Source organism: Sebastes umbrosus, chromosome 1 (assembly GCF_015220745.1).
Source record: "Sebastes umbrosus isolate fSebUmb1 chromosome 1, fSebUmb1.pri, whole genome shotgun sequence".
NCBI lineage: Eukaryota > Metazoa > Chordata > Actinopteri > Perciformes > Sebastidae > Sebastes > Sebastes umbrosus.
In genome coordinates, this window is record NC_051269.1 from 42456785 (window position 1) to 42476137 (window position 19353).

General features: G+C 40.8%; 1 protein-coding gene across 6 annotated transcripts in view; it reads right to left on the reverse strand.

Annotated features, from left to right (window-relative positions):
• The window catches only part of iqsec1b (IQ motif and Sec7 domain ArfGEF 1b), a 222108-nt gene extending 203871 nt beyond the window's left edge, over positions 1 to 18237 (reverse strand). For all 6 annotated transcript variants that reach the window (XM_037783330.1, XM_037783354.1, XM_037783338.1 and 3 more), the window contains exon 1: positions 16995 to 18237. In XM_037783330.1, coding sequence (XP_037639258.1) covers positions 16995 to 17308 — 314 coding nt within the window. In that variant the 5' untranslated portion in view covers positions 17309 to 18237. The remainder of the gene's footprint in view (positions 1 to 16994) is intronic.
• Positions 18238 to 19353: the final 1116 nt, after the last annotated feature.

The window sequence follows — 19353 nt, forward strand, 5'->3', positions numbered from 1 at the left end:
CACCTTCAAATTCATCCATCTGGCTTCAGAAGATAACAGCTCTCCAGGGTCACTGGGTTTCAGGAAGATTACTGAAGTTATGCTTGATCACAACTTAAAACATCTATGTACAGCTGGGATACAGATGTGTGATAATCAGGATAAACTGAGATGGAAAGAGGAAGACAAACATACAAACAAAACCATTTCACGTCAGTGACGGACAGCTTTCTGTGCCGACACCCAGAGCAGGGGTCGGAAACCTTTACTATCAAAAGAGACAAATCTGTCTGGAGCCGCAAAACATCTGATCATTGTGATGAAGGTAACACAGTTTATAGTCTAAGTATATAATATATGTGTCTAATGCAGTGAGGGCCAAAGAGACAATGTACTACGGAGTATTAGGGCCACATTGAGGGAAAAAACATCTGAGATTTGCAGAATAAAGTAGTAACTTTACGAGAATAAAGTCATAACTTTACGAGAATAAAGTCATAACTTTACGAGAATAAAGTCATAACTTTACGAGAAAAAAAGTCATAACTTTACGAGACTAAAGTCATAACTTAACGGAAAAAAAGTCGGAACTTTACGAGAAAAAAAGAAAATAACACGTAAAATTACTACTTCATAATATTATGACTTTATTCCTCGAAATCTCAAATTAATTTTTTTTCCTCAATGTGGACCTGATACTCCGTCGTACCATAGACCTACAACAATGATAAATAAAAATGAAAATGTAAACAAAAAATGTATTTATTATTCATTTCCATTTTTAAACTCCCCAGGGAGCCACTGGAGAGGAGCTGAAGAGACGCAGGTTGCTGACCTCTGACCCAGACGGATGTTTAATATCATATAAAAGGACTCAAAGACTTCGATATACTGTATATTGTGTCTTTCTTCAAGCAGGTAAATCAGTATTTGACAAAAGAGAAATTATTTTCAAACCGCCGTTAGACCGAGCCTCTAAAACACACTGATTGAAAATGTCAAGATGAAAACCTCCTGTCATCTCAGAGAGAGGTTTAATGAAGCAGCTCTGTGAGTGGACCTGCAGGTATTCTTCAGTCTGCAGCTCATTTACACTCAAACACCACCTTGAAGAGGTTCTGAACTACGGGACAGATAACAAATCACCAACTCAAAGATGCACATTAGTCTCCTGTCACATCTCCCATTCATCACTCTTTTGTTATTTTTTGGTGGAGACGAGATCATTTAGTCTAAAGTCTGTTTCATCTGACAGAAAGACAGCTGTCAGCAGCTGGCTGCGGCACTTCCTGTGTGTGTGTGTGTGTGTGTTTACATATGTACACGTGACACTTGCAGTGTACAAACTATGGTTCATTTATGAAGCATATTCCAAACTAGATGAAAATGGGAACCTGTAATAAACAGTTTAACATATAAACTGAAAATGTTTAATGAAAAGGTGAAACACTGGCTGAAACTAAACCAAACCTGTGATCACTGATTACTGACTGCGAGCATATAATATGTAAATTGATTGTAATGTACGAGGTGGTATTATGTATTTAAATTTTTTCTGAAAAGCCTAACCAGAGACAAGGTCTGCAAATTAGCTACGGCTAGAAGTATTACAATATAAACGTTGCATCGGTTGAACTTTAATTTAGTGTAACAATGCCTACATGTGTCCATGTCAAATAAATTAATAAGTAAAGTAAATAAGTAAATAAGTAAATAAATAAGTTAATAAATAAATAAATAGTAAATAAGTAAATAAATAAGTAAATAAATAAGTTAAGAAAGTAAATAAGTAAATAAATAAATAAATAAGTAAATAAGTAAATAAATTAAGTGAATAAGTAAATAAATAAATAAATAAGTTAATAAATAAATAAATAGTAAATAAGTAAATAAATAAGTACATAAATAAGTTAATAAAATAAATAAGTAAATAAATAAATAAATAAGTAAATAAATAAAGTAAATAAGTAAATAAATAAATAAGTAAATAAGTAAATAAATAAATAAGTAAATAAATAAATAAATAGTAAATAAGTAAATAAATAAGTTAATAAAGTAAATAAGTTAATTAATTAATTAATAAATAAATAAATAAGTAAATAAATAACTAAATAAGTAAATAAATAAATAAATAAGTGAATAAACAAGTAAGTAAATAAATAAATAAATAAATAAATAAATAAATCTTTTATATGGCAGCCTGTTCCCAAAGTATCAATGTCTTGTCTATTCAATAAACTAGTTAGTAGGGATGACCCAAGTTTTTTTACTTCCTGAATAAATAAATAGTAAATAAGTAAATAAATAAGTTAATAAAGTAAATAAGTTAATTAATTAATTCATAAATAAATAAGTAAATAAGTAAATAAGTAAATAAATAAAGTAAATAAGTAAATAAATAAATAAATAAATGAGTAAATAAATAAATAACTAAATAAGTAAATAAATAAATAAATAAGTAAGTAAATAAGTGAATAAACAAATAAGTAAATAAATAAATAAGTAAATAAATAAATAAATAAATAAATAAATACATCTTTTATATGGCAGCCTGTTCCCAAAGTATCAATTTCTTGTCTATTCAATAAACTAGTTAGTAGGGATGACCCAAGTTTTTTTCCGCCCTGATTCAGATCCGAGTCCTTTAATATTGTCTATCCGCTGATACCAAGTCTGGTCTGATGCTTAATTTGACCTTCTATGAAATTACATTCATTAGAAATTAAACTACAGTATACATTGTTTTTTCTTCAGACGAACATCATCAGTACTGTAATGAACATGAGGCTGTGAGCCGCAGACAGAAAGTACTGAGAGACGAACCATGCAGTCATTTGTTGATGCAACTTTGGTGAGAAACTAGGAGCGCTTGATTTGATGCAGCAGCTCTCCCTGCCTATGCAAAAGTGTCAGAATTATCGTCAAAGTGTGTGCTAACGCGATTAATGCTGAAGCCCTCCAATCACTGCAGGCCTCTGGCAGAGTGACAGCGGAGGTCTGGTGGAGCTGTGAGACGGAGAGTCAACAGACAGGACCGAGACGTGCCAAGCGATGATCATAAAACAGCTTGTTCATACGAACTGCTCAGAGATGGCAGCTGCTCTGACTCCTTTTAGTCAAAGTTCAAAACACTGGCAAACAAAAAGAGCTCATTTGTCTCTCAGGAGAAATGATGAAGAGGAGGGAAACATCTACGTACGTCTGTGGAACTGAAGCATTTCCTCATTTGCTGTGTTTATCATGTCCTCCACAAAATATCCCCCCCCGCAGCAGTTACCATGTTAATGAGTGAACACATCATCACTGGCGTAGCAGCTTCAGAATCACCTACATCATGTACATCGGTCCCCGTCTGCCTCGCTGATAACTGACTGGCGTTGAATTGCAATTCCAGGTTGTTGTTCCACAATGAGCCTTTAGGTTCCACCGTGATATAATGGATGAGCGGCGGTCCAGCCAGTCCAGAGGACGGGTCCTGCAGCTGGCGGGGAAATGGCTTCAGCTGAATGATAGATGGCCTCCATTTACACAGCGGGTACGATCCCAGAGAGAGAAATGTTATCATCTGCTCTCAAATGGACGGAGCCAGGAGGAGCAGAGTTAGATCTCATCCATCCGGGTGAATACCAACACTGTTCTACACAGTGGACCTGTATGCTAACGGAGAGCTTTAAATAAGTAAATAAGTCAACAGTGGTGCTTAATAACTTATAGAGGCAAACAAAGCTTTATAGAGCACGGAGATTATGATAATTTAATGAGAATAAAGTCATAACTTTAGGATAATAACAGTCATTTCCTCCTCCTCTAAAGAGTCAGTTTCAGTTTTGGGGGGTTAAAGTTCTCGCCCGGTCCACTACCGACTTGATGTTCCATACACACCGATCAGCCATAAGATTCAGACCACTGTATAAACAATATATTAGACAACAAGTGAACATTTTGAACATTTTGAACTTTGTGTTGGAAGCAGATAAAAGTGGCCAGCGTAAGGATGTGAGTGACTTTGACGAGGACCAGATAGTGACGGATAGACGACCGGGTCAGAGCATCTCCAGAACTGCAGCTCTTGTGGGATGTTCCCGGTCTGCAGTGGTCAGGACCTACCAGAAGTGGTCCAAGGAAGGAGAACCGGTGAACCGGTGAACCGGCGACAGGGTCAGACCTGAGGCTCATTGATGCACGTGGGGAGCGAAGGCTGGCCCGTGTTGTCCGATCCAACAGAAGAGCTACTGGAGCTCAAACTGCTGAAACAGTTCATGCTGGTTGTGATAGAAAGGTGTCAGAACACACAGTGAGGAGCAGTTTGTTGTGAATGGGGACCGCTCAGGGTGCACCGTGCTGACCTGATGTTATGGCTGATTGGTGAACGATAAACTTTATCACACTATCACTGTACGCTATATGACACCACACCTACGCAGACTTCACAGCATCTTCCAAAAGCCTTCTTCAAAGCTAGCTTACGGCACTCTATCCATCGTAAATAATAAAATATCTATTCTAGCACTTTATAACAAGAAAATGGTAAACAATATAATCATACATGGCGGCTATTTAAACTATACGAAAACTGTAACTGGTGATATGTCATGCCAACGTAAACAATTTTACCAAATATAAATATGTGCATAATTTGCCCTTACAAGGCCCATTGTTCCTAAACCATCAATAATTAGAGATAATAAATAGTTTAAGACTAAGCAGGCGTCTCAGTTATTACGTCTCACCAGCTTCCTGCTTCAATCTGAATACAGAAAGATTTTTATCAAAAGGTAAATGTGGCTCTTAAAAGCAGCTCGTTCCTCTGCTGAGGACGCTGTAGTCACCTTGGATTCAACAGCAGTTGCCATGAAATGCATGTCAATGGTGACCCAGTTTCACAACGAATAAAGTATTTAAATATATATAGATAGAAAAATCCCAAACCAATATTCACAACAATCCACTTCTCTGTTTGTCTGTCACACTAAAATACACATGTTCCAGTTGTTGCTAATTATCTGTTTACTTTGGTTGCATGCTTACAAACCGTTGTAAACCTCAGAGAATGAGAGTAAAGAGGTAAAGCAGTGACTCCATCTCTCCTCCCACTACGAGAAGCAACTTTTTCGGCAGCTTAAAATTCAAATGGCCACATTAAGCTGTGAAGTTTTAATAATCTTGTATGTCTCATTAGCTCAGACTTCGTGTTTTAATCCTCCTTCCTGCAGACAAAACTCCTCCTGCAACACGGGAGCTCACACTGAACGCCAAGTCCTCAAAGATGATGACAAAAAAAGGGAATAAAAACCGAACTACAGTTCAAACGCTGAGTGAATTCATTTCATTAGTCAGAAAATTAAGTCAAGTATATTTTATTTGTAGAGCCCAAAATCACAAATTTGCCTCAATCCGTACAAGCAGCTTCCCGGCTTTGCCAAACAGGTAGAACCGTAGCAACACGACCTCCTCTCCATGCCAGATAGGTAAAGCCAGAGCAACATGACCTCCTCTCCACGCCAACCAGATAGAGCCAGAGCAACACAACCTCCTCTCCACGCCAGATAGGTAAAGCCAGGGCAACATGACCTCCTCTCCACGCCAACCAGATAGAGCCAGAGCAACGCAACCTCTTCTCCACACCAGATAGGTAGAGCCAGAGCGACACAACCTCCTCTCCACGCCAAATAGGTAGAGCCAGAGCAACACGACCTCCTCTCCACACCAGATAGGTAGAGCCAGAGCAACACGACCTCCTCTCCACACCAGATAGGTAGAGCCAGAGCAACATGACCTCCTCTCCACACCAGATAGGTAGAGCCAGAGCGACACAACCTCCTCTCCACGCCAGATAGGTAGAGCCAGAGCAACACGACCTCCTCTCCATGCCAATCATCAGCGACTACTACGATAATCAATTCATTCTTCATTTTTCAAGCAAAAAGTACAAAGTATTCTCTCGTTTAGCTTCTCAAAGGTGTCAGATAGTAAACTGAATCTCTTTGGGTTTTGGACTGATGATCGTCAGGCGTTGGGAAATGGTGAATGGACTTACATTTATAAAGCAGCACCTTTCTAGTCTTTACACTACAAGTCAACATTCAGCCTTTCATTCACACATTGATGGCACAGTCTGCCATGTAAAGTTCCAACCTGCTCATCAGGATCTAATCGAAGCGCTCACTCACACATCAACGGCAGTTTGGGGTTCAGTATCTTGCTCAAGGACACGAGCAGCCGGGGATCGAACTGCCCATCTTCTTCAGATTAGTGGACGACGTGAGCCTCAGCCGCCCCTCGGGGAAATTATGGGCATGTTTCACAATTGTCTGACAGTTTTATCGACAGAGTGATTAATTGAGAAATTGAGATTTATGGATAATGACAGTGATCATTTGATCATTTGATCATTAGCGGCAGCCCCCCCTACTTTTTCCACTTTAAACGGAAAGCATGAAGAAGTGTTTTTGCATGTTCAGTTTTATTTCTCTCACAGCACAGCGTCAGTTAAGACTACAGTCAGCCACATCATGTCAAATATTACTCAAATAATATCACAACAAGCTCACGGCAGTTTAGATCAGCTCTTTTAAAACAGGAGGGGAATGAGAGAAATCTGACGACTGGAGTGCAAAGTAAGTCGTTTTTGGTGCTAAAGGCAGAAACACACCAATAAAGAAGACAACTGAAAGACAATGGAAACTATAGCGGGTTCAAAAAAAGTCGTTTTTTAAGCATGTTTGTTGCGGCCATAAAGGTGCTTAATTTGAACCTCAGAGCATTTCTCTTGCCTCTGCACGGCTCTCAATACAGCGACAGCTGAGCCGGCAGCTAGTTAACGGCAAAGCGTATAGAAGCAAAGAGACGAAACTCTGGTGTTTTCTTTGACAACAGCCGCTGCCGCCATTTTGGACTGAAAACGCTGATTATATTTATAATATTCTAATGTTCAACAAAGGGCCAGTTCGGTAGAATATGACAACAGAATAGAAGTAATTTAGTTTTACTTTTGTACGGCACTTTTTAGGCTGACGTTTTAGTCCAAAATGGCGGAAGCGTAGCTCTGCTGCTGGGCGCTGATGTTGCAATGGAACGAACAATTGACATTCACTTCTTTGCAATATATGTTCTTTGCTAACGGTGCTAACGGAGCTTACAGTGTTAACCAGGGGGGAAACCGAAGGGTAGGCGCGTTACGCTTCCACAACGATGCCGCCGTCAGTTGAGACGCTGTTATCAGCTGTAACCGCCATATGAGAGCAGTGCAGAGCGGCGGCCGTAAACTAGCCAGTGGGGCACGCTCACATGCACTAAAAGGCACATATGGCCAGTCCGGCGATGTCAACAAAGCACAGAGAAACTCTGATTACAACACACAGAGGGAGAGCGACTTCATTCTCTGCTCAGGTAGACATTACTCCTCTATATCTCTACATAGACGATAGCTGTTTGCTGCTATATTAACGCTCTGGATATCGTATAGAGCACATTTAACGACGTACATATGGTGAGACATGTCGGCCGTGTGCGTTTACAACGAAAACTCTGTGAAACCTTTAAACTCGTTCCTCGTAGATCAACAACTTCTTGGCAACAGTTCAAGAAAATTAATTCTAATTTGTTCTGGTCCAGTAAACAATATCTCCTGCTCCCGCTCTGCCACAAGATTATCAGTGAGCCCCGACTCAGCACAGAGCGAGTGGCGTCGTTCTCAGAGGGAGCGAGTGGAAGATTTCAAGGAAAAAAGTCAAAACTTGCACAGAACAGTGTCACATCAATGTTTCCAACTTTCTACTAATTATCACCAAAAAAGTAAAATAATAATATAATAAGTTAGAAACTGGTGCAATGCCTGTGCAACATGACTTATTTCAATTTGCAAGAAGTGCAGTTACTTGTTATGGTGGTTCAGTAATGCAGTCATGTACTGATCAATATGAATTAGGGCTGTCAAGCGATTAAAGTATTTAATTCAATTGCGATTAATCGCATGATTGTCCATAATTAATCCTGATTAATCACAAATTAACTACACATTTTGTTATCTGTTCAAAATGAACCTTAAAGGGAGATTTGTCAAGTATTTAATCAACATGGGAGTGGACAAATGTACTGCTTTATGCAAATGTATATATATATTTATTATTGTAAATCAATGAACAACACAACTCAATGACAGATATTGATCCAGAAACCCTCACAGGTACTGCATTTAGCATAAAACAATATGCTCCAATCATAACATGGCAAACTGCAGCCCAACAGGCAACAACAGCTGTCAGTGTGTCAGTGTGCTGACTTGACTATGACTTGCCCCAAACTGCATGTGATGATCATAAAGTGGGCATGTCTGTAAAGGGGAGACTCGTGGGTACCCATAGAACCCATTTACATTCACTGATCTGGAGGTCAGAGGTCAAGGGAACCCTTTGAACATGGACATGACAGCTTTTCCTCAACAAAATTTAGCGTAAGTTTGGAGCGTTATTTATGGTACGTGTCCACCGGGGCGCTTTTTATCACAAGGGGACTCTTGGTGGGCTGCCACGAGACACAACACACTCGGCTCCTGATTGGATGAACGCTTTCCCTCCGTGGGCTGCTGCTCCAAAGCTTTCAAACAGGAAACAACATGGCGGCTCGTTTGGAAACTTTATTCTCTTATTTCACGAAAATAGTTCACCGAAATGTGTTTCTGAAAACATTTGAGGAGAGAAATAATCTGTGCAGTTAATGAATCTGTCTTTATTTTAGATCGACAACTTTAGTTTAAAAGATTCTCGGGAGTTTTGAGAGGCGGTGTGTCGTGTCGGATGCCCGTGATTTGCATAAAGTAGCCTGGATCTCAACTTTATGCAAATGAGGAACGGCCGTCGTGATGCTCCATCTCTCTGATCGCGCCGCCACGCTACCAGAATGCATTGCACGGGCTGCTTACATAGACAATGAATGGTGTTAACTTATATACCTCTTATATATATCTGCACTGCGTTGTTGACAAAGTAAATGCTGACTCGTGTCGCTGCAGTAACACGACATGATGCAGTTTGGTTTTCGTCATTATAGAAGAAAAGACATTTTTAATTGGAAATCATATCAGATTGACATTAAAACCCACAATGATGTCAAATATATTTTGTTCGAAGGCTAATTAACTTTTCAATCTCATAACGTGATCTCACACCGGGGGGGCGACATCACAGGAAGAGTTTGAGAACCAATAGTGCAGCATATACAGGATCTGTGTAACTCAGCTTCCATTTAATGCGGCGGTGGAGTTTATGTTCTTGTTTATGTCGTTTGGCGATACATCAATTTCTCATTAGCATCTGCCTCCCGATGCCGGCCCATGTCCTGTTGATAAATCACCAGATTCTTCACCTTCTGATGGCTCAGCTTTTAACAGACTCTCGTTTAACAACAAGTAACACACGAGATGTTCCATACTGAGAATAAAACATTTATAGAATCATATAACGTAGCAGATCTCTTTTACCCTCCGTGAATATGTTATTTACAAAACGGTATTTTCCTTTTGAAAGTTGATTTATTCTTCTCATCTTCTGTATTCATATGGCAGCCTGTCAAGACCCCCCCCCCAGGCTGCAGAAATCTACAGTGTTCTCTTGTGTGAAATGTATTTCTGCTTTGCCTTTAAATGCATCACAAACAGCTCATATATTTCACAGCTTGCCCACAGCAACAGCAGCATATGTGCTTACTCAAGAAGCCAAAAACTTTGTTATATTCCCGACCAATTTTCACATTGTCCTCTGGCGGCGTTCACTTTTTTTGACTCGGGATTCGCGGCGCATTCCGAGCTGCTGACCAGCGAGCTGCTATTTTCTGCAGCGATGCACGCAAACACACACACACACACACACATGAAGTGATGATGCCTTAAGTCCAGGTCTGAAATAAATATTTAATATGTATATAGAAGAACAGCTCTTGGTATGGGTGTAAGACATACAGCGGTTTGTTCGTTCTATGTGTCCATGTGATGGAGCAAGAAGTGCAAAGTTCAGCTTATTCAGTATGACTTAAAGCTACGGTTGGTAATCTTGAGAGTAAATTTTAAAACTGATCCAACCTGTAAACCAACTCTTTTCCAATGACAGTAGCTCGCAGCATTAGCTCCAAAAGTCCCTAAATGCAACGTAAATTTACGGTGTTTCGGGACACTTAGCACAGAAAAAGCCCCGTCAGATATCAATGTGTGGAAAGACACAAACTTGGTTGGCTTATCTGTTTATCTCTGGGGGCGGGTCTTACTCACATACCAAAGTATGAGTGATACATTTTGGGCAAACCGTTTGGGAGAAATTTTGAAAAACAAATACAGTAAAGAAGGTGTCCAGATTACCACGAGGGCCCACGGTAATCCGGACAGCACTCACATTGGACAAAGTGCCTCTGTAAATGTGTGTATCCCTTCAAAAAAAAGTCTAAATATTTGCAAAAAGTAACTTTATAAATCGTCTGCGAGACCTTAAAAATGTCTCTGTCATTTTACTGCTGAGTAATCATGTTTTAAAACATGAAAAAATGTTTTAATGTCCTTTGCAGACGTATGCCTCTCCCCTCTCCCTCCCCCCTGCACTTTTCTGAACGGATATGTATTACCCATGATCTAGAAGTATGCATGTACTGTAGAAAATGTGCCAGAAAAGTGTACAGAATACCGTAATGTCAGGAATACAGTGAGTCTAGGTTGGTGAGAAAGTCGCCAAGCCGGCAACACTGACAGAGCGCGTCCCTCCAGGCCTCCCTCCAAAGACACTCCCCCCAAATTATCATTATGAACATAAACAACGAACATGGCTACTGTGAGTACTCACAGCTGTCAAGCCAGCAGCTTGTGGAAGATTTACAACGAGTGCACGGACAGACTGCGCGCAGGCGCAACTGTCAACCAGGGCGGCCTGTCCTCAGTCTGTCGGGTCTGCAGCGATGTCGGCATCCCACCCGACCCATCTTGAAACACAGAGCCCGTCTTGTTCATCATGCTTTTTGAGTGTGACTTTTTTGCCGTGTCATCGCAATTCATACTAATGTATTTATGATTAAACTGTTTACTAGAGCACAACATTGATTATCTAGCTCAGGGGTCAGCAACCTTTACTATCTAAAGAGACATTTTAGGCAACAAAAAACAAATCAGTCTGGAGCCGCAAAACATGTGATCATTGTGATGAAGGTAACACAGTTTCTAAGTATATAGAATATAAGTTTAATGCAGTGAGGGCCAAAGAGACAATGTACTACGGAGTATTAGGGCCACATTGAGGGAAAAAACATCTGAGATTTACAGAATAAAGTCATAACTTTACGAGAAAAAAAGAAAATAACACGTAAAATTCCTACTTTATAATATTATGACTTTATTCTCGTAATCTCAGATTAATTTTTTCCTCAATGTGGCTCTAATACTCCGTCGTAACGTCGTACGATAGACCTACAACAATGATAAATAAAAATGAAAATGTCAACAAAAAACACAACACGTCTAAAAGCTATTCATATCTAGAGGACTATATTTGACTTCTACTGTGTTACTTTTAGTCTGGATTAAGTGTTTAACTTCTTCATATTTGTCTAATATAGTTATAGCTCTTCCTTTGTAAAATGTGCCGCTCTGTCTGTCTGTCTGCAGTCAGTAGACGTGTCCATGATTGTGATTGGTCCGTTCATGTGAACGCGCTCGTAGCCAGATGGAGAAACTCTGGGTTGATTTACCGAGTTGATAACCGGCGTCGTAGGTTAGTGAAGCCAGATAAGGAAGAGATACCCTGGATATGTTGAACTGGCTTCGTAGTACAGGCCTCTGGTCATACATCTACCAACACACTCATACAGTACAGTCTGACCTTGATAAGAGCTGTGAGAGTTGTGAACTTTTAACAGCCAAATAAAGCAGAAGGTAAACACAGAACAGCAGCTCTACCAGCGAGTATCAGCTCCACACTCAGAAACACTCTATCTACTGAAACCTCTCACTCACTTCACTGATTACCTAGAGTAACAGGGTGACCTGCCTCGCTGCGTGCGTGGTGATACACTAACATTATAGTGTGTGTGTGTGTGTGTGTGTCAGAGGGCCTGGGAGGAACGGAGCTCCCCTATTGGCCCTCCAGTCAAGGCCAGGACTGTGTGCTGACTGCGGTCAACACAAAAAGAACAGCTGACGTGGCCCAACTGTTGACAGAACACAGGGGACACGACTCCTCTCAGCTGGGTGTGTGTGTGTGTGTGTGTGTGTGTGTGCGTGTGTTTGTGTGTGTGTGTGCAGACGAAGTGCTTTCAACATTTGCTTGATTTTTTTACCCACAGACTTGAACCATGTCAGAGAAATTCACTCACAAATCTGTGTGCTTTTCCACTCAGGTGTTAAAGGGTCACACACACACACACACAAACACACACACACACACACACACATACTAACACACACACACACACACAGTAGGATGGTGAATCCAGAGAGAGACGAGCTCGCAGCCTCCGTCTGCTCCGCACCGATAACTATTTATAGCGCGGCACAAACGATGAGTGAGCAAATATGATAATGATGTCATAGGTTAAAAAGGCCGTACAGTATTGCACAGATCAACAGAAGCAGGTTATTGCTGTTAGATGCAGCTCTGCAGAGCAAAAAAAATACATTTTGTGAAGGCAGTATTTTCAACTTGCGCCGGGATCATCAAACTCTAGACAGTAGAGTTAATCATTCACCGCTGGAGATGCTGCAATTTCATCCTCACAGCAGGAGGAGGATGGAGGAGGAGGAGGAGGAGGAGGAGGATGGAGGAAGAGGGAGATACACAACGTATGAATCTGTCTAACGTCAGAGATTCTGCCGTCCCGTTTCTCCCTCTGATATCTCTGGTTGTACTGGACTGCTGCAGACATCAACGTGATGAAGCACTTTCATTTTTTAAAAGGTGCACTCGACTCATTTTAAACGTGAAGTTCAGTTTACTCGTCATCATGAGGAGTCTGTTTAATGTGCTCTGTTGCTCTGGAGGGAGTTTTACACAAGAAATAACCACGATGATGTCACAGTGACGTCAGCATCGTTTTATCAGAAAGTCTGCGCTACAAACTGTAGGTGTGACCATTTAGGGCCCTTTCACAAGCCAACATTTAGTCTGTTTTAATCAAACTCTGGTGCAGTTAGTTTGGGCAGCTGTGAACGCAGTATGGTACTCTAGTGCGGACCAAAACAACCGGTCCGAGACCATAAAACACAGACTGCCTGTGTGGGCATTTGTTGGGATGGACAAAGGTAAACAACAGGTTAACATGAGTGGGAGAGGACTGACCTGGACTTCTGCAGAAGTCCGATGTTTGCTTGACATCTGGGCTGAAGAGAACACACAGAATATGCTAAATAAAGCACACAAAAATCGTGACGTTTATAAAGTGATTGGAGATAAACTGGAGGAGAAGGGATTCATATTTATTTTATTTAGTCCGCTCTAATTTGTGCACCGTGAAACGGAACCAGACTAAATAGAAAACAAACGGACTATGTCTTGTGAATGCGTCCTCAGATGGCTTGGAGGGCCCAATCTCGAACCCATCAGCCATCGGTCTGACGATGATAAGCCTCTGTGGTAAGGGGGCTATATTTCTAGGGTTCTGGTGTAGTCAGCAGATATCCGCGCCAAGACTTCCTCTTCCGTACGCTGCTCATTGTTTACGGTCCGATTAGAAACTTGAGATGCAAGACTGGCGTTGGAGTTGAGAGACGACATCTATGACCAGATTGTTTCACAAGCAGACAGTTTACAAGCTCATTTTAAACCAATAAAAAGTTAAATCATCGTTAGTCGATAGCCGCTGGGTTCCCAGATTGTATTTCTGCTTCTTTTTCTCTCCACACAGACGGTTTACCTGCATTCAACCAACGCCTGTTTGAACGTCCGATACCAACATCCTGTCCCGTTGCCTACAGAGTCTACATTCATATGCAGATAACTGTTTAGAGAGATTATGGGGGGTCTGATTAAGATGCTATCTGGTTATATTACAGGAAATTATCCAGCATTTTGGAGACTGATCCATACGAGAGACTTTAAGTTGAGATATCTCTGCTGCTTTTCTTTTGACCTTTACTTCTGAAGAAAAAGAAGATAAATACAACCTAAACCACTGGAGGAGCCTTTTAAAATGTTTAACTCACTGCATAAGACAAAACAGACATTCCCGGTTACTTTACTTATAAACAGTTTCCCAATTGAGTTTACAGACAATCCACTATATTGAATTTTGTCATGTGACAGTTGATTGACAGAAAATGAATTGCTATCAACTTTGATAACAGATTAATTGTTAAAGTAACTCATCAAACGTTCTCAGCTTTTCTCTGTTTGATATCATGTAAACTGAATATATTCATGTGCTTTAGTGTTGGTCGGACAAAATTAGCAATTTGAAGAAGTCATCTTGGGTTCTGGGAAATTATAATGGGCATTTTGTAGAAGGAAATATTCAACAGATTAATGGAAAGAATCTTTAGATGCAGTCCTAATCACAATATATATATATATATTGATTTCTAGCCTTCATCCAGGACCATATACTGCACATCTTGGTCCTGCATGGATTATCTCCTGAAACTGGAAAGCTCATTGGATGGTAGAAAATCTCCTCAGTGACCTATAAACTGATAGGCAAAACACAGTCCTGGATGGAGATTTATTGGGATTAAAGCTGCATGTTTAGTTAATAAAATGTCAGAAGAATACTGAACAAGGCCCATCAAACTTCTCCAGAGTCCGAGCTGACGTCTTGAAGTTGATAAAGTCATCTGATCCAACAGTCTAAAGAGATTCAACTGACTGGAACCAGAGACTTCTGGTCCTGGATCAGTGCTAACTGGTATATAATGTGATACATATACTGCCATTTTATCCATATAGCATGATGACTGCTTAATGATGTGTGGTAAATAAGGCTGTTAAAGTTAACGCGATAACACCTTAACGCAAATTAGTTTTAAACAACTCTAATTTCTTTAACGTACTATATGGAACTCTCAGCTCTAATGACACCGGTGGCCGTTTAGTGAACTGCAGTCAGCATCCTGTTGACGTGACATTACATTACAATCATATATCACCGTCACTATCTGTAATGTCCAGTCTCCACGATACCAAATAGCTCGCCATTTGCAAATGACTTCATCAGGTAACGTTACGAAGCAAAACCGTCCCGAGTCCTTTCCACAGAAATCAGTCCAAAGGCTGTTATAGACAACTGAGAAAATCAGGGAAGGTCTCAGTTTTTAAGTTACAATCTGTTCACACATCAGCAATACAAGCAATTAATACATGTACATTGTTACATATAGAACCTTTGAGGCAATTTTTAGGTTGTAGCGGCATCATATGAAACTAGAAAACCTGAAGAATCCATCGATACCAACCGACCACGTCAACGCTCCAAACTTACACTACATTTTTGAAGAGGTAAAAACTGTCATGTCCATGTTCAAAGGGGTCCCTTGACCTCTGACCTCCAAATGTGTGAATATAAATGGGTTCTATGGGTACCCACGAGTCTCCCCTTTACAGACAGCCCACCTTATGATCATCACATGCAGTTTGGGGCAAGTCATAGTCAAGTCAGCACACTGACACACTGACAGCTGTTGTTGCCTGTTGGGCTGCAGTTTGCCATGTTATGATTGGAGCATATTGTTTTATGCTAAATGCAGTACCTGTGAGGGTTTCTGGATCAATATCTGTCATTGATCTGTGTTGTTAATTGATTTACAATAATAAATATAGACATACATTTGCATAAAGCAGCATATTTGTCCACTCCCATGTTGATAAGAGGATTAAATACTTGACAAATCTCCCATTTAAGATACATTTTGAACAAATGTGTGATTAATTTGAGATAATCGAATTTAAAATGCTCAAAACATGCAATAGTTTATCAGAAATCCACAAAGTACTGTACAGTGGTGACCTCAGAATGAGTAAAGCTGCTCTCTGCCTGCTTGTGCGGATAAAATATTACACAATACTAAAACGAGGAGGACCATGTGATTTATAATATTCTGTTGACACGCAGTAAAACATAACCTCATTCTCTCTCTAATGTGAACATACAGCCTGCACGGATACACTTCCATCTTTTATTAAACTATTAACCTTTAATGAAAAGGTTCTGGCAGCCCTGATGGAACATCTCTGATAGGAGCACCGGGCAGCTCTCCAAAGCAACTACGTCGTTTCTAATCAAAAGGTCGCTGAGGATAATAAGTCAAAGTCAACACTGACTGTGTGACTGTACATCACATCATCATCATCATACAACACACATCCAGCTTTATGTGTCGCCTATAGCAACCAGCAGACACTGACTCTCAATACCACCCCCCTACTGTCTCCCTCTCTGTCCCTCTGGTACCTGACTGTTTGCACAATCTGTTTATATCATGTTTATTTTTGTTTATAGATTATTTTGTATATTTGTAGAAATTCAATTTTTTTATTCTTATTTTATTCTAACGTTTTTGTTATTATACTGTTTAACTTGCAACAACAAAACCAAAGCAAATTCCTAGTGTATACCTCTTACACCTGGCAATAAACACCATTGTGATTCTGATTCTGATTCTGATGCGTAAAGCTGTTTTGTGAAAGACAACGCCACAGCTGGCAGGTTCACAATCACAACAAAGTCACACCCACTGGGTGAGCTTTAACCAGCACCACGATGGACTGACTCTGTGCACAGAACATGACATGGTTTAACATCTAGCCTGCTGCTCCACAGTGTTCCCATATTACGCAATACGCGTGTAAAGCATGCGTAGAGGGAATAATCCCCGAGCATGGAGAGATTCATACGGAGAATTAAAACATGGATCCGTGACAAAGTGGCAGTGAAGTGCGCGCACAGATCCACAGTAAACACGGTGCACAGTGCTCTGTGCACGGTGCCAGCGCCCTCAGCTCCTCCAGCAGCAGAGGAGCAGCATGTGGAACCATCAGATCAGATGAACAACTTACTTGTCGTGCATCATGACGTTCTCGTTGATGGCGACCAGGCTGGAGGAGCTGGAGGAGGAGTGGTTGTGGTTGCCCTGCTGGAGCTGCAGGAGTCTGCAGGTGGCCAGGTGTCTCTGGTGCTGATCCTTCAGACACACGTTCTCCTTGCACAGATCCGTCACCTGCAGCTCCAGCTCCTCGATCCGGACCTTCTGCTTCTCCAGCAGCTCCTGCTGCGTCTCGATGATCTTGTTGAGCTCCTGCAGGTACTCCGCAGCCTTGCTGGGGTTCTCCGGAGGGTTCTCCATCTCGTAGAAGACCCGCTGCCCGTCCATGGAGGAGATAGATCCAACGCGAGCACAAACGTACCTCTCACAGGCTCAGTAGTGGTGAGACTGAGACTGAGCGCTGTCAGACGCGCAGATCCTCGTCCGCTCCGACATGGCTGCTGGTGCGTCGTGCAGCAGTACTGGCAGTAGTAGCAGTAGTAGTAGTGTGCAGCAGTAGTAGTTGCAGTAGCAGCAGCAGTACTGGCTCCACTGGTTTGGTGCGCGCTGCGTCCTCGAGCTCTGCACCGCAACAGCACCAACTAACCTCCAGTCAGCCGCTCCGTGCATGTGCATGGAGGGGGGGTGGTTTAACTCTTTCAGGGCTGCTGGAGGTTCAGAGCTCCGGATGTGCGTGCATGCTGTTATAATGCTTTTTGTGCGTTATGGAATAAACAGAGAGTTTGTTGTGCGCATGTTACTCAACAGGTAGTTCCTCTTGCACCAAATTCCAGGTGCACACGCACGCACACCTCAGCGACTATGTGCATTCGTGCACAGTGTCAGCTGTGTTTGTTCATGTGAGAGGTAGTAGTTAGTAGGCCTACCCCTCCAGCAGCATGCAGACAGCAGGTCGATGAGCTGCGAGGATGGAAAGAGCCTGCAGGTCACGTGGGTTCATACTACTCATCATATACAAGAAAGAGTTCTTAATAATCCACTTTTAGAACTTTAAAAACCTTGTTAAAATGATTCTATATTATTTGATGGTCTGGAGCCCTGCAGGCACAGCTGGATTCAAAGCTGCAGTAGGCAGAACGTTTTTGGTATCCTTGGGTAAAAATCCCATAACAACCTTTCAGCAGTGGTGGCCGGCCAATAGTGGGCCTCCCTGAGTCACACACATAAAAACATTACTACTACTACTAATTTGATTGTGATGTGATTATATTTTGTATTAATAATCTGAATCTGTAAAGTAACTAAAGTTGTCAGATAAATGTAGTGGAGTAGAAGTAGAAAGTATCAGAACATGGAAATACTCAAGTAAAGTAGAAGTACCTCAACATGTATTTAAGTACTTAGTTACGTTCCACCACTGAGTACATTTTATACTGTTGTGTTTTTCAAAGCATTCTTTACTGCTCCTGTTGGAATAAAATAATTGTTAATTATTTAACTGAAAATTAGTAATGTGTTTTTGATACCTTCACTTTTTTTGCATTAAATCATACCGGGATGTTTGCTGAAACTGATTGGAGGTGGCACAGACCCACCTAGAAAAATTTCATCCATACCTAAATGTTACACACAGGTCCTTTAATCAGAGCCTTTTCTCTGAAACATCTGTAGCTGAACGTTCCCGGCTTTATGGAGCTATAGGTGATAATTCTCTGTGCGTCTAAGTGACCCAGCACACATTACACAGTCATTTAACTTGTTAATATAAAAGTATTGATTAGTGCAGCTTTAATACTGGCTGATAAATTGAAGATTAAAAGCTTGAACTCTTTCCAAAGACGAGGACTCGAGATCACGTAATCCACCTTCCAGGCTTTATCAAGTCATTAGATATTTCCTTCATATTCCCACAGACAGAATTACAGTTAATGAAATCACCTCAAACAATTTACACATTGTTATTGGGAATCTGTGGATTTTGGTGCTCCGATGTGTGTTTAGAGTTCTGCGAGGGTCAGTTGTCCACTTTGTGTGGTTAGTTAATACATCCTCGCCTTCAGGAACACATCTAGTGTCCCAGTCTTCATTCTAGAACAGAGGTCAGCAACCTGCGTCTCTTCAGCTCCTCTCCAGTGGCTCCATGTGGACTTTTAAAAATGGAAATGAATAACTGTTTTTTACATTTTCATTTTTATTCATCATTGTAGTAGGTCTATGGTACGACGGTACGACGGAGTATATTTGAATTGATTGACAGCCCTAATAAAAATAGAAAAAAATTGACATTTCAGTTAAAAAAATATTAAATATAAATAAGTGAGAACTGTGTAAACACTGAAACATTTAAAGAAATGTATTTAATTTGTCCTACTACCTCAACCCTCTGATAAGAGTGCTGCACCGCTGCTTCATGCAACATTAGACTTTATTAA